The sequence below is a fragment of the Macaca fascicularis genome, chromosome 16, assembly GCF_037993035.2.
Source record: "Macaca fascicularis isolate 582-1 chromosome 16, T2T-MFA8v1.1".
NCBI lineage: Eukaryota > Metazoa > Chordata > Mammalia > Primates > Cercopithecidae > Macaca > Macaca fascicularis.
Genome location: NC_088390.1, coordinates 48,035,093 through 48,051,629, shown reverse-complemented (window position 1 = coordinate 48,051,629; position 16,537 = coordinate 48,035,093). Strand labels below are relative to the sequence as shown.

The 16,537-nt window shown below is 45.7% G+C and overlaps 2 protein-coding genes and 1 non-coding gene across 19 annotated transcripts in view; all 3 read right to left on the bottom strand.

The window, feature by feature from the left end:
* TEX14 (testis expressed 14, intercellular bridge forming factor) overlaps window positions 1–16,537 on the bottom strand; it is a 137,618-nt gene that overhangs the window by 105,246 nt on the left and 15,835 nt on the right. The gene's annotated exons all lie outside the window — the stretch shown is intronic.
* IGBP1C (IGBP1 family member C) lies at window positions 311–1,717 on the bottom strand. The gene has a single exon (XM_045375109.3). The coding sequence runs from the start codon at window positions 1,486–1,488 to the stop codon at window positions 466–468; it is 1,023 nt and encodes a 340-aa protein (XP_045231044.1). The 5' UTR covers window positions 1,489–1,717; the 3' UTR covers window positions 311–465.
* On the bottom strand, window positions 6,074–6,236 carry LOC123569615 (U1 spliceosomal RNA). The gene has a single exon (XR_006693430.2). It is a non-coding gene; the product is annotated as a U1 spliceosomal RNA (small nuclear RNA).

Here is a 16,537-nt window from a genome sequence, read left to right as displayed (position 1 = left end):
AATTTAACACTTTAGGCCAGGCACGGTGGCTCACGTTTGTAATCCCAGCACTTTGGGAGACCAAGGTGGGTGGATCACCTGAGGTCAGGAGTTCAAGACCAGCCTGACCAACATGGTGAAACCCCATCTCAAAATACAAAAAATTAGCTGGGTGTGGTGGCAGGCGCCTGTAATCCCAGCTACTCAGGAGGCTGAGGCAGGAGAATCGCTTGAACCAGGAGGTGGAGGTTGTAGTGAGCCAAGATCGCACCATTGCACTCCAACCTAGGCGACAAGTAAAAAACTCCATCTCAAAAAATAATAGTAACAATAATAATAATTAACACTTTATTGAACTCAAAGCAACATTAAGCATCTTTGCCTTCGTTGTACACAGCTGAACAGGAGCCCAGGGAGGGGAAGGCTGCATGGTTTTGCTTGGCGGGGAAGGTGTGCACCCTGAAGTCCTGCCGTGTTGTGGGAAGATTAGCCCATGTTCTGTCGGTTGCCGTAACCCCTAGGGTGGGTGTCCTTCCAGTCATCCCACTCTCGAGCTCTTTGGAGTGTTTGTTCATCATCCTCTTCCTCCTTTTCTTGATCTTTCTGTTGCTGAGTGGCTTTTCTGAATTCTTCTGGTGTTGCCTTAGCTATTCCCTGATCTGGTAACACTGCATGTTTCTGATGTTGATCATACCAGTCACTCACTGTCATAGAAGCCAGACTTGGATAACCAGCGCCAAATACTTTGGCTTGCGCCATGTTCCGAGTGAGAATGAAGGGTTTTATTAGAGGCCTCTCATGGCCAGATGAGTTCGAAGTGGATGCCTCTCTTGAAAAGTCTTTCTCTCCCAGGATCTTTATTTCCTGATCAATGCTCTCAATCTCTTCTAAGCTGGTATCAATCCACCTCTGAAGGTGAAGAAGATAATATTCACGAACACGCTCATCATCTGCTTGACCACTTTCCACAGCAGATTTCATTGTAGACAACCTATGCTCCAACTCCTTCTTCTGCTTGTATCTCTCTATTTTAGCCTGTCTTTGAGATGCCATAGCAACGAGGCTAGGATAAACCGTGGAAGTAATAGCAGTGTTATTTTCAGCTGAGTTGGTCTTGGTTTGGGGTAGCTCAAACTCGGCCACACGATAGTAATGACACTGAGTTAAGTATTTTATAAAGTGTTCGCGAGCCTGCTGCAAATGATCTAGACGCTTACTGGGGTTGACTTGTTTCATGGTGAGGGCTCCTTGAAACGCTGGCACCATCAGGTACTTCAGGTCGGTGGAAGTAATCTCCTCCAAATCTTCATTTCGGCTAAACAAGTCGAGCTGCGATAACATTTTGGCAACCTTCTGAAGGAGGTCGAGGCCCTTTAACACCTTTTCCTGGACTATCCGGGAACCGGTGGGTTCAGTCGCTCCTTCGACTTCTTCCAGAAGCTGTTTGCTGGAATCGAACAGCTCGGGGAGCCGCGGCGGCGGCAGAAACTCGTCTTCAGCAGCTGCCATCTTGGGAAGGCTGACGTGTAATGTTGATTCCTTCCCTTTCTGGACACACGTAAAGATTCTGGCGCGGATTTCTAACAACCAGTCTCAATCGGGCGCTGCCGAGCAGGGCAGTCAGGGAGGCGGTGGCGATGGGGAGACATAGGGGAAAGCAACAGAGTCGGTTGTGCCAGGTCTGAATCGCTGCTCCACTCTGGGTCTTCGTCAAACTTTGTCTCTCTGTTTTCGTTTCCTAAAATTGTAAAGTGGGAATAATACTGCCTGCCTGGCTCACAAGATTTCTGTGAGGACTGAATAAGAGAATGCATTTAAAATGCGGCTACCCCCAACCCAGGCTATTCTGCCCCTCGACTGCTGCCCCCTGTACTTTGGAACCCCCAAACTGACTTTGCCAAGATTCAAGTATCTGCAGTTCCTGCCACACAGGCAAGTAGCATCAGGCCTGGATTTGGTAACAAACTGAGTGCGCTTATATGTGTATATCTGTGTATGTATGATGTACAAAGTACTGGGATTACAGGCGTGAGCCACCACGCCTGGCCTAAAACTCAGTTTTTAAAAATTACTGAGCGGCCGGGCACGGTGGCTCACACCTGTAATCCCACCACTTTGGGAGGCCGAGGCGGGCGGACTACGAGGTCAGGAGACTGAGACCATCCTGGCTAACACAGTGAAACCCCGTCTCTACTAGAAATACAAACAATTAGCTGGGCGTGGTGGCAGGTGCCTGTAATCCCAGCTACTCAGGAGGCTGAGGCAGGAGAATTGCTTGTACATAATACATATTATGTGTGTACAGATATATAGCACACATATTACACACACACACATACACAGAATCAAACCAACTACATGACCAAATCATGACTAAATCAAAGGCCCCAAATAAGTTGAGATGGAGAAACACAGCCCCTCAATACAGAATGTTATTTGGAGAGTTCCCTCACACGTGGGGAAGGGCAACACGCGCACACCTATTAATCTCAGATCATGGCTGTTCCTGCCAACTCAGGTGTGCTGTCCTAAGACATGCCCCTCAGTTTGTGAGTCTCACCTCATCTCTGAATTTCCAACCATCCCTTAGCCTCATGGGGGTCAAGGAAGGAAGGGCTGATGCTCAGAAATATGAGATTGACATATATACTCAGTAGTTTTTAAAAGCTGAGTTTTGTCATATAAGTTCACAGAGCAATTGTGACTGTTAAAACGTCATTAATGTTGGCCAGGCGTGGTGGCTCACACCTGTAATCCCAGCACTTTGGGAGGCCGAGGCAGCTGGATCACCTGAGGTCAGGAGTTTGAGACCATCCTGACTTGGAGAAACCCTGTCTCTACTAAAAATACCAAATTAGCCAGTTGTGGTGGCACATGCCTGTAACCCCAACTACTTAGGAGGCTGAGGCAGGATAATTGCTTGAACGTGGGAGGCGGAGGTTGCAATAAGCCGAGATCACGCTATTGCACTCCAGCCTGGGCAACAAGAGCAGAACTCTGTCTCAAAAAAAAAAAAAAGAAAAAAGTCATTAATGCCAATGTCACTGAATCTAATTTATTATTATTATTATTATTTTTAAGACAGAGTCTCACTCTGTCACCCAGGCTGGAGTGCAGTGACATGATCTTGGCTCACTGCAACCTCCATCTCTTGAATTCAAGCAATTCTCCTGCCTCAGCCTCCTGAGTAGCTGGAACTATAGGCATGCATCACCACATCTGGCTAATTTTTTGTGTTTTTGGTAGAGACAGGGTTTCGCCATGTTGGCCAGGCTGGTCTCGAACCCCTGACCTCAGGTGATCTGCCTGCCTCAGCCTCCCGAAGTGCTGGGATTACAGGCATGAGCCACTGTGCCCGGCCACTAAATGTCTTACTCAACACTCTGAGTTGTGGAGAGCCAAATCCATTCACTCCTGAAACACACTGGCCCTGAAGCTGCATTTCTCAGCCACAAAGCTCTGCAATAAAAACCATACTAACTCTGTTTAGGCCAGGGGCGGTAGCTCATGCCTGTAATCCCATCACTTTGGGAGGCCGAGGTGCTGATATCACCTGAGCTTGGGGAGATTGAGGCTGTGTTGTGCCACTACACTCCAGCCTAGTGAGAGTAAGACCCTGTCTTAACCGCTCCCCAATCAACAAAAAACAACAACAGCAGCAAAAAACCAACTCCACACTATTTAGTACAATTGCTGATTTAGGACAATTGCTGGATTACCTTCATCCACAAAGTGTGACCCAGCCCACCTCAGTTATACTATATAATCTCATTATTGAACTATCTTCCTAATTTTATTCCAGAAGGTTTGATTTCACATCAGGAAAGTAATACTTTGGCTGCTTTCAATGGTATCCAGGAATGCCAGGCTGACAACAGCTCTGAGGCCTCTATGATTATTTGTGCCCCCCATGGCTCTGATATCACAGGTACTAACAGACCCTTTTTGCTATGCTGGGAGAACTTCATTTCTGATGACCACATTGTCTACTCCAGTATTTTCACCATTCATAAAGTATTATTGAATTTCTTTGAGTGCTGCTAATGATGAAAAACACCTGTTCTCAAGTCATTACTTACACGTAGTGCATACTTTTCATTTACTCACAGCCACTTAAATGTTCAAGGTCCAGTCCACTGGCCTGGCCTCTGGGGATACTAAGAGGAATAATGCAAAGACCGAGTCTGCCTGCAATAAATAAGATCATAGTCTGTAGGGAAAACAGACTTGCCAGACTATAAAAAGTTCAGTCAGAGCCACATTACGATTTTGAAGGGCCCATACTTTTGCCTTTGTGTGCCTGCCTCCTCTGTTAAAATATACATATTTCCATTAAAATGTATATTAAAAATGCTATCTTATGACTGCATTGATTAAAACATGAATATATTATTATATATGACATTTTCTTCCAGCTAAAAATTCATTTTTTTCTTCTGATTTTTAAAAGAAGTGCCCCTAGGCCCTGTGCCTATGGTACCTAACAGATAAGGTTAGGTGGGTTCAGTGGCACTGAGTGGATCCCAGGCAGTTTGGAAGGGCTGAAGTACAAGTTTTCCAGGTAGATGAAGAACGGCAGGGCAGGGAAGTGCATTCCAGGAAGAGCAGGCATATAAGTTTATGGAAGTAATACAGTAAGGCTGTCTGGAAACTTTAAAGTAAGGAAACAGATTAAGTAGAGCAATGCTTCTCCAGTGGAATATGGTGTGGGCAACATTCAACATATTCAATTGAACATTTTTAGTAGCTATATTATTATTTTTATTATTTTTTATTTATAGAGATGAGGGTCTCGCTATGCTGCCCAGTCTGGTCTTGAGCTCCTGGTCTCAAGCCATCCTCCTGCCTCAGCCTCCCAAAGTACTGGGATTACAAGTGTGAGTCATCAGGCCGGGCCCACATGAAATTAACTTTATTATCATGTTTTGACTGGGCACGATGACTCATGCCTAAAATCCCAGCACTTTGGGAGGCTGAGGCCGGATGGCTTGAGGCCAGCAGTTGACAATTAGCCTGACCAACTTGCCTAAACCCTGCCTGTACCAAAAATACAATTAGCTTATTGTGGTCATGCATGGCTGCAGTCCAGCTACTCTGAGGTTGAGGCATGAGAATTGCTTGAACCTGGGAGGCGGAGGTTGCAGTGAGCTGAGATTACACTACTGCACTCCAGCCTGGGCAACAGGGTGAGACTCTGTCTTATAAAAAACAAAAAATAAAAACCAAAAAAACCCACAAATCATTGCATTTACCTTACTAAAGTTCCTAAGCATTAAACGATAGCAAGGTACAGCTTTAAACAGTAAGCAACGGTAACAACCCTGCAACCCCAAAAGCATTAAGAACCAAAAGAAACAATGAAAAAAAAAAAAAACAACCCAGGGCGCGGTGGCTCTCGCCTGTAATCCCAGCACTTTGGGAGGCGGAAGAGGGTGGATCACCTGACATCAAGAGACCAGCCTGACCAACATGGTGAAACCCTGTCTCCACTAAAAATACAAAAAATTAGCCAAGCGTGGTGGCGGGTGCCTGTATTCCCAGCTCTACTCAGGAGGCGGAGGTTGCAGTGAGCTGAGATTGCACCATTGCACTCCAGCCTGGGTGACAAAAAGCAAAACGCTGTCTCAAAAGAAAAAAAAAAAAAAAAAAGCCAGGTGCCATGGCTCACGCCTGTAATTCCAGCATTATGAAAGGCCAAAGGTGTGGATCACTTGAGGACAGGAGTTCCAGACCAGCCTTGCCAACATGGTAAGACCCCATCTCTACTGAAAATACAAAAATTAGCCGGGCATGTGGTACACTCCTGTAATGTAATCCCAGTTTCTCGGGAAGCTGAGACACGAGAATAGCTGGAACTCGGGAGATGGAGGCTGCAGTGAGCCGAGATTGCTCCAGTGCACTCCAGCCTGGGAAACAGCAAGACTGTGCCCCCCCAAAATAAGGCAAAAACCTAAAACAACCAAAGAAGCTGGGCGCATGAATCTGGGCACCATTGCACTCCAGCCTAGGTAAACAAAGCCAAACAATCCTTCCACCGGCAAAAAACAAAGCAAAAGCAAATACACAACAAAACTCTCATTTCAACCACCACAACCAGGGAAGAGAGCGTACGCGGCCCCCACTATCACAAATTATGCGGTCGAGTTTCCCACATCTGGGAAAGCAGCGGGGGTCAGCATAATTGGAGTGTAATGGATGAGCCTCGCCCTGGGAAAACCACCTTCGTGATCATGGTATCTCCCCAGCCAGGTAAGTATGAGGTACTTGCCAGACCCCAGCAATCCCCGGTGCCACCCACATCATTGTAAACTGCGTGTAACTCCTGAAACGACTCTAATTGTACTCTGTCCACATATCGTGAACAAAATAGATTTTTATACTATATCTTAGTGTTGGCGACAGAGTTGTGCAAAAAGGAACGCCCTTCCAAAATGCAGTCTTTAATTTACTCCCCCTCCCGGCGTCACGTCATGCGTAGGCCTGGCTGGTCAGAGAGCACAGCTGCGCTCTCATCTGGGCCCGCTTCCAACCACCAGTTCCTCCTCCCGCTCGCATCAATGCAAGTGACGTCTGTCAGGCCATTTTCCTGACAAAAACGCACCACCTCCCTACTTTTGGCGTAGCCTAAGGCCTTCGGATCTCCCAGTATGGAGAGTTTCCTTGAGCAAACAGACGTGAATGAACTTTTAGTCGCGGGATACCCACGCTATGCACCAGCCGAGCATCATTTTCTCTTATTCCAAGAAGGGGAATAGGGCATGCTAGCAGGTTGTATTGCAGAGTGGAGGGTTTTGGAATCCAAGATCTGGACTGCAATCTAGTGTTCACAATGCAAGACTTTCGATGAGCTTATGGCCTCAACTTGTTCCTCAGTTTGTAAAACCTGCATTACTGTCCTTGGAGGAGTTCTTGTAAAGACTAAACCAAATAAATTAACGAATAGCTTAAACCTTAAAGCATAATTATAACATGTGAGTCACGCAATCCAATAAAAACCCTAAAGCAAACCAAGAAATACTAACAGCTAACATCTACTGTTTACCATGCACCTGGACTTTATGGTTAATCCTCACAACGTTGAAGTAGGAAATGGAATCATCCCCATTTCATGGATAAAGAACCTGAGGCATGATGAAGATTCTTTGCTGGCCGGCTGAGGTGGCTCATGCCTGTAATCCCAATACATTTAGGAGGCCCAGGCGGGCGGATCACCTGAGGTCAGGGGTTCGAGACCAGCCTGGCCAACATGATGAAACCCCGTCTCTACTAAAAATACAAAAATTAGCTGGGTGTGGTGGCACGCGCCTGTAATCCCAGCTATTTGGGAGGCTGAGGCAGGAGAATTGCTTGAATCTGGGAGGCGGAGGTTGCAGTGAGCCAATGAGCCGTGATCACGCCACCACACTCCAGCCTGGGCGACAGAGCGAGACTCTGGCTCAAAAAAAAAAATTCTTTTCTTGTTTGCTTGGCGAAACCTTAGTCAGGCTTCTGAATCTTCTCATAGGCCAGTCTGTGCATGTTCTTGTAAAATCTAGTTTTAGTAAAGGAACCCTACTAATTCAATTTAGCTGAAACCCAAATTCTCCAAATCTGATCAGGTTCCTCATCCTGCACCACCCCCCAGGTGATATCTGATCACCCCAGCCTGTCTTCAGCAAGAATCCTGTTAGATCAGTTTAGCCAGAATTCCTCTTACCCCTGATGTTTCCTCTTGGTAATTTTCCATCCACTGACCTCCACACTGCTCCTTGGCTATAAATTCCCATTTGCCCATGCTGTACTTTGGACTTGTGCCCAATCTTTCTCCTCTACTATAAGACCCCATTGCAGTGGTCCCTATACCTATCCTGATGGTCCTAAACAAAGTCATCCTTACAGCAAAAAATTCACCTCTCCCAGTTACCAAAGCCTCTTCTACTGATGTGCCTGGAGGAGCTACAGTAACTATAAACCCCTGCAAATGTGGAGGAAGTAGCTAGAGCCTGGGTCCAGTCATGACTGTCTACTGAATCATCTTAGCCAATGCTCACTGAAGGCTCATGGTGCTCCCAGCACAGGGAGAAGAACTTCACACACCTTAACTCATTTAATCCACTCAATAATTCTACAGAGTAGACAATATCTCCATTTTGCAGATGAGAAAACTGAGGCCAAGAGAGGCTGATATATGCCCAAGTGGCAGAGAAGGAATTAAAATCCACATAGACATCCCCAGAGAGGACTTCCTTTTTTATTTTTATGCACACATAGACAAGGGTGACATCTATAGAAAACAATCTGGATCACCCAGAAAGCATGTGGCATCCCAGGTGAACTGCTATGTTAGGTAACTGGCCCAAGGGCTCTAGTCACCCACCCTAACATCCCACCCAAAGACCCTGAGGACTGGGGGGTCAATATATCACATCACACAGTTTGAGAAGCTGTAGGATGGAAACTTTCTGGCAAGTGAGTATCATTTGTTCCGGGTATATGTCAAATTAGAAAAAAAGGCTGAGAACCACTGTTCTAAGGCAAGCATAAAAAATGGAAACTGGCAATTATCAACACTGTATGAATGGAGGATTAGGGATACATCTATATTGTGTAAAAAAGGGAGAGACAATGCCAGGCGCAGTGGTTCACCCCTGTAATCTCAGCACTTTGGGAGGCTGAGGGGGGCAGATCACTTGAGGTCAGGAGTTCAAGACCAGCCCGACCAACATGGTGAAACCCTGTCTCTACTAAAAATACAAAAATTAGCCAGGTATGGTGGGGCATGCCTGTAATTCCAGCTACTGGGGAGGCTGAGGCAGAAGAATGGCTTGAACCCAGGAGGCAGAGGTTGCAGTGAGCTGAGATCATGCCACTGCACTCCAGCCTGGGCAAAAGAGCAAGACTCTGTCTCAAAACAAAAACAAAAACACCACCAAAAAAACCACCAAAAAAAGCAATAGAAAAAAAAAAACCACCAAAAAAAAGGAGGAGCCGTGGAGAGGAGTTTGTCACATTTGCTGAAAGTCACCACACGATGGCTATAGAATGTAACAAGCCAGCTGCTGGGCATGGTGGCTCACGCCTGTAATCCTAACACTTTGGGAGGCCAAGGTAAGTGGATCACTTGAGGTCAGGAGTTCGAAACCAGCCCGATCAACATGGTGAAACCCCGTGTCTACTAAAAATACAAAAATTAGCCAGGTGTGGTGGCGCATGCCAGTAATCCCAGCTACTCGGGAGGCTGAGGCAGGTGAATCGCTTGAACCTGGGAGGCAGAGGTTGCAGTGAGATTAGATCAGGCTACTGCACTCCAGCCTGGGCGATAGAGATACTCCATCTCAAAAAAAAAAAAAAAAAAGCCAGCAACAGCTTGAGACTTGATTGAGGTTTAGCAAGAAGCACCCTCATGTGAATACGTGTTAACGAGATGTCAGGAAGGAGCACTGGTGCTGCTCTAATCTGATGTTACTCCCTTGCCCAAAGCCCTTCAATACTCCTTATTGTCCTCTGGATAAAGCCCCAACTCCATCCCATGCTCCTTGAGGCTCTGCATGGGCTGGCTCCACAGCTTTTCCAGCCTGCCTGTACTGTCCACCATGCTGCAGTGGCAGCCACAGCTACAGCTGCAGCCTCCTTCCAGCCTTAGAGCTTTTGCCTGTGTAGTTCCCCTTGCTTAAAATGTTTTTACCCTGCCTCTCCTGCTAAATCTAACTTCTCATGCTGAGTTCCCTCTGTTATCATAGTAAGAGTCCTTTAATTTCTCTTTTAGTCCTTATCACATCTCCAATCCATTCATTATTCCACTGTGTGATTATCAGTCAGTTTCCTGGGCTAGACTACAGACTGTCCAAGGACCTGAGAGTTTTCATCTGTCACTGCTGGAGTCTTAGGCTAGCAAAGTACCTTGCATGGAAGATATCTATACCTATCTACCTATATTTCTGCCTGTCCATCTGTCTATAGGATGCATGTGTATAATGATTAGAAAGCTGAGAAATGTGATAGAAAAGGAGTGTGGGAAGCCTGAATAAACTTTGAAAAGATTAAAAAAAAAAAAATTGGGAAGGTAAGAATAAGGATCAAGGACCAAGATACTAAATTCAGCCAGGCGCTGTGGCTCACGCCTGTAATCCCAGCACTTTGGGAGGCTGAGGCAGGTGGATTACTTGAGGTCAGGTGTTTGAGACCAGCCTGGCCAATATGGAGAAATCCGTCTCTACTAAAAATATAAAAATTAGCCGGGTGTGGTGGCAGGCACCTGTAATCCCAGCTACTCGAGAGGCCGAGACAGGAGAATTGCTTGAACCCAGGAGGCAGAGGTTGCAGTAAGCTGAGATTGCGCCACTGCACTCCAGCCTGGGCTACAGAGTGAGACTCCCTCTCAAAAAAAAAAAAAAAAAAAAAAAAAGTGACTATACTTAATATATTCTTGAAAATTCCTGAGAGCATATGTTAAGCATCTTTACAACAATAAAATGATACAAGTACATATGGTAATGCATATGTTAATTAGCTCCCTGTAGCCATTCCACAATGTATAATACTTCAAAACAACATGTACACAATAAATATATACAATTGGGACACTGATTACCATTACCTTTCCAAATATTGCTTTCACTCCACCTTCTGGAACTCCCATTGCATTTATATTGACCCCTCTCATTCTATTCTCTATCTCTTTGAAACTTTCTTGCATTTTCCCATCTCTGTATTTCTTTGAGCTACATCCTGGGTAATTTTTCAGATATGTCTTCACTAATTCTCTCTTTGGCAGTGTCTGCTGCTTAACCCATTCACTACGATTATTATTCCAATTATTGTACTTTCATTTTGAGAAATGAATAGACTAGAGAGGGTTTCCTTTTGCTTCTGCCTGGTGCCTGGGGCATTACCAAGCCAGGCTAATTTAAAGTAACTTTTTGTCCCATCCCCTAACATATACATATAGCAGTATGAATTCTGGCCCATTTTGAGGGACTGTGAGTTGTGAGATAGTGGTAAAGATTTCTCTGCCCCTTCCCATTCTCAGGCTGAGGCTGAGACAGGCACATATCTCTAACATCTTTCTCTTGGGGAGGGGGCATTCCTCAGAACTGAGGGTGTTCTTCTCCTGGGGTGGTCGCTTTATAGAATAGGGAGGGGCTCTCTAGTCAGACCTCCCACCTGGATCAGGCCCCAGGCTTTGTCTCCTGCCTGTGGTCCATTAAAAGCCAGATCCAGAGCTTCTGAGGATGGCCAATGTCCTCAGGAAATACACAGGGTCCATCCCTGCCTTTCCTTTCTGGATTTGTTTTCTTTCTCTGGGTCTCTGTGGATTTCTCTTTTTGCTAGATCAGGAATTTATTTTAAAAACTCATTTTCTTGTTCTATTTTCTCAACATTTTACATATTTTGAGCTTAGAAAAGCCTTCCCTGGACCTCAGGTCTACTCACTGCCAGAGAAGCTTATCCCTCAATTCATCTGATCCTTCAGACTTTCACGCCGTTTCACTCACTAGGCCCCTAGCCCAATCTCTCACCTACTTCATGCTGCACCACAGCGTATTTCCTCTATCTCATGGGTCCCCAACTTTTTTGGCACCAGAGACCAGTTTTATGGAAGACAAATTTTCCATTTTTCCACGGATAATAGGGGGTGGGTGGGAATGGTTTCAGGATGAAACTGTTCCACCTTAGCTGATCAGGCATTAGTTAGAGTCTCATAAGGAGTGTGCAACCTAGATCCCCGGCATGCTCAGTTCACAATAGGGTTCACGCTCCTATGAGAATCTAATGTGGCTGCTGATCTAACAGGAGGCGGAGCTCAGGTGGTAATGACACTCACCTCCTGCTGTGTGGCCTAGTTCCTAACAGGCCACCAACTGGTACCATGCACGGTCCGGGGGTTTGGAATCCCTTGCTCTAACTGGTCCTAGAGCCAACCAACAGTCATCTCCTCTACTCCCATTTCCCCAGCACTGCTGGAGAAAGAAAGTTGCAGAATCTTCCAGCACTCTTACTCCAAATACTCCAAATTTATGCAAACTGCAACTACATCCTCACTGCTGCTTGGCATTCCTTTTTTTTTTTTTTTGAGCTGGAGTCTCACTCTATCACCCAGGCTGCAGTTCAGAGGTGCAATCTCAGATCACTGCAATCTCTGCCTCCTAGGTTCAAACGATTCTCCTGCCTCAGCCTCCGGAGTAGCTGGGATTATAGGCAGGCGCTACCAGGCCCAGCTAATTTTTTTTATTTTTAGTAGAGATGGGGTTTCACCATGTTGGCTAGGCTGGCCTCAAACTCCTTGGCCTCCCAAAGTGCTGGGATTACAAGCCTGAGCCACCACACCCAGTTGGCATTCCTTTTTTTGTTTGTTTGTTTTTTGAGACGGAGTCTCGCTCTGTCACCCAGGCTTGAGTGCAATGGTATGATCTCGGCTCACTGCAACCTTTGCCTCCCGAGTTCAAGCGATTCTCCTGCTTCAGCCTCCTGAGTAGCTGGGATTACAGATGCACGCCACCATGCCTAAGTTTTGTATTTTTACTAGAGACGGGTTTTCTCCATGTTGGCCAGGCTGGTCTTGAACTCCTGACCTCAAGTGATCTGCCAGCCTCGGCCTCCCAAAGTGCTGGGATTACAGGGGTGGGCCACCACGCCCGGCCGGCATTCCTTTTATACATACTTTTTTTTTTCTTTCAATTTCTTCTACCCAGCTGTTTCAAATGTTCTCCACAATTGAGTGGTTCTCCGTGACAGTGGAGCCACTCCCAAAGGGAAATTTTGAAATTCTGTGGTGATGTTTTTGTTTCCCTGTGTAGTCATGCCAAACCTTTACATATTAAAATATGGTACTGTAGGGCAGGGCGCGGTGGCTTATGCCTGTATTCCCAGCACTTTGGGAGGCTGAGGCGGGCGGTACATACGGTCAGGAGTTCGAGACCAGCCTGGCCAATATGGTGAAACCATAAAAAAAAATAACAAATATAAAAAATTAGCCAGGTGTGGTGGTGCACACCTGTAGTATCAGCTACTCGGGAGGCTGAGGCAGGAATATCACTTGAACCCGGGAGGCAAAGGTTGCAGTGAGCCAAGATTGTGCCACTGCACTCCAGCCTGGGTGACAGAGTAAGACTCTGTCTCAAAAACAAATAAATAAATAAATGTATTGTAACTTATTTTATTTTTCTCTCTCTTTTATATTTGTGTTGTTTTGTTTTTAAGACAGGGTCTTGCTCTGTAACCCAGGCTGGATGGAGTGCAGTCACGCAATTTCAGCTCACTGTAGCCTCAACCTCTTGGGCTCTGGTGATCTTCCACCTCACCCTCCTGAGTAGCTGGGACCACAGGCATGCACCACCATGCCCAGCTAATTTTTTCTTTTCTTTTCTTTTCTTTTGTACAGTTGGGGTTAAGCCATGTTGCCCAGCTTGGTCTCGAACTTCTGGGCTCAGGCGATCCTCCTGCCTTGGCCTCCCAAAGTCCTGGGATTATAGATGTGTGCTACCCCACGTGGCTTCTCTCCCTCATATTATAGTTAGAACATATTATCTGTGGGGTAACTATATGTAGTTTGTATTTTCTATGAATATCTTCAGGGTAGTAAGTGGAATGTTACTAGTTGTTATAAAAGGAAACCCTGGGCCAGGCACGGTGTCTCCCACCTGTAATCCTGGCACTTTGGGAGGCCAAGGCAGGCAGAATACCTGAGATCAGGAGTTTGAGACCAGTCTGGCCAACATGGTGAAACCCTGTCTTTACTAAAAATACAAAAAATTTAGCTGGGCATGGTGGCATGCGCCTCTAATCCCAGCTACTTGGGAGGCTGATGCAGGGGAATTGCTTGAATCAGGGAGGTGGAGGCTGTAGTGAGCCGAGATCGCACCACTGCACTCCAGCCTGAGTAACAGAGCTAGACCCTGTCTCAAAAAAAAAAAAAAGAAACACTTAGAAACACTTGATTTGACAGAATTGACAACCACAAACTAATCCTATTGCATCCACATCATTTTCACAGGAGTGAGAATAACTTCTTTACGATGAAAGTCCGGCCAGGCACAGTGGCTCACGCCTGTAATCCTAGCACTATGGGAGGCCAAGGCAGGCAGATCACGTGAGGTCAGGAGTTCGAGACCAGCCTGACCAACATGGCGAAACCCCGTCTCTACTAAAATATAAAAATTAGCTGGGTATGGTGGCTCAGGCATGTAATCCCAGCTACTTGAGAGGCAGAGGCACAAGAATTGCTTGAACCTGGGAGGTGGAGGTCGCAGCGAGCCGAGATTGTGCCACTACACTCCAGCCTGGGTGACAGAGGAAGACTCCATCTCAAAAAACAAAAGGAAACACTAACAAGAAAACATAGGCGTAAATCTTCTTGACCTCCAATTAGGGAATGATTTCTTACATGACATCAAAAGCACAAGTATAGAATGTCAATCATCCTTCAATAAAGTGGTTAAAAAAAAAAGATTTCTCTTCAGTGAGGCCTTTGGAGAAAAAAAGGCAGGTAGGCTGGGCGCGGTGGCTCACACCTGTAATCCCAGCACTGTGGGAGGCAGAGGTGGGCGCATCACTTGAAGCCAGGAGTTCGAGACCAGACCAGCCTGGCCAACATGACGAAACCCCATCTCTACAAAAAACACAAAAATCAGCTGGACATGGTAGTGCATGCCTATAATCCCAGCTTCTCGGGAGGCTGAGGCATGAGAATCGCTTGAGCCTGGGAGGCAGAAGTTGCAGTGAGCTGACATTGTGCCACTGCACTCCAGCGTGGGTGACAGAGGGAAATTATCTCAAAAAAAAAAAAAAAAAAAAAGATGCAAATAGCCAATAAGCACACGAAAATATGCTCAATATCCTTAGCCATCAGGATAATGCAAATCAAAATCACCATGAAATACCACTTCACCCTCACTATGATTGCTAGAATCGAAATGACAAGTATCTGGCTATGAGTGGGCAAACTAGTTGATTTTCCTGAAAAAGGCTAAAACTACGAAGAAGATTGTGCCAAGCCTTGAGTGTGCTGAGTCCAACTGCAGAACAAAGAGAATGCTGGGTATTAAGAGATGTAAGCATTTTGAAGTGGGAGGAGATGAGAAGAGAAAGGGCCAAATGATATACAGTTCTAAGTGTCATCTTTTGTTTTATAATGAAGACAATAAAATATTGAGGTTATGTTCACATAAAAAAAAAAGTCTCCAGACAATCTCTGGCTCTTTCTAAAAATCAAACTATCTTTTAAATGGGTGAATTGTATGGTATAATATTAATAGATGGCTTCCCCATCTCCCTTCCCCAGACAGACTCCCGATTATGACAAGGACTACGTTCCAAGGGTATCTGCATTCCCCTCACCCAGAATAACCTTTATCCACAATAAGTACCCCATTATATATTGGCTGAATTGAATGAACTGGAAATCAAACTCAGGAAGCATTTCCAAAAGGATTTCCTTTAAACATGTTTTTAATTTTTAGAGATAGGGTCTTGTTCTGTCACCTGGGCCTCCAAAAGTACTGGGATTACAATACAAGCACAAGCCACTGAGCCTGGACTTTCTGCATTTTTAAATTGATAGATCACAGTAATATGTAACTTTTTCCCTTTTTAAAACTACTATGGGCCGTGGCTCACACATGTAATCCCAGCACACTGGGAGGCTGAGGTTAATGGATCACCTGAAGTCATGAGTTCAAGACCAGCCTGACCAATACAGTGAAACCCCATCTCTACTAAAATACAAAAATTAGTCGGCCGGGAGCAGTGGCTCACGCCTGTGATCTCAGCACTTTGGGAGGCCAAAGAGGGCAGATCATCTGAGGTCAGGAGTTCAAGCCTAGCCTGGCCAAAATGGTGAAACCCCATCTCTACTAAAAATATAAATATTAGCCAGGCGTGGTGGCAGGTGCCTGTAATCCCAGCTACTCAGGAGGCTGAGGCAGGAGAATCACTTGAACCCAGCGGACGGAGGTTGCAGTGAGCCAAGATCACAGCATTGCACTCCAGCTTGGATAACAAGAGAGAAACTCCATCTCAAAAAAAACAAAACAAAACAAAACAAAAAACCCAGGCTTGGTGGCAGGCATCTGTAATCTCAGCTACTAAGGAGGCTGAGGCAAGAGAATCACTTGAACCTGGGAGGCAGAGGTTGTAGTGAGCCAAGATCATGCCATTGCACTACAGACTGAGCAACAAGAGCAAAACTTCATCTCAAAAAAACAAAACAAAACAAAAAAACAAAAAAAACTACTACTATGTCAGAACCTAAAGCTGATCCATTCAAAACAGTCATTTTAGAATGCAGTAAATGAATTTCAATTCTATAGTCATGTTAAAAGCAGGTTAAAATCCTTTAGGGGCCAGGTATGGTACTCATGCTTGTAATCCCAGCACCTTGAGAGGCCGAGGTGGGAGGATCACTTGAGGCCAACAGTTCAGACCAGCCTGGACAACGTAGCGAGACCCTATCACTACAAAAAGTGTTGTTTTTTTTTTAAATTAGCCAGCTGACCATGTGTGGTGGCTCACACCTGTAATCCCAGTACTTTGGGAGGACGAGGCAGGTGGATCACCCGAGGCCAAGTTCAAGACCAGTCTG

Excerpts from the sequence above, each read along its gene's own strand:
- IGBP1C (XM_045375109.3), bottom strand. The coding sequence starts at position 1,488 with ATGGCAGCTGCTGAAGACGAGTTTCTGCCGCCGCCGCGGCTCCCCGAG.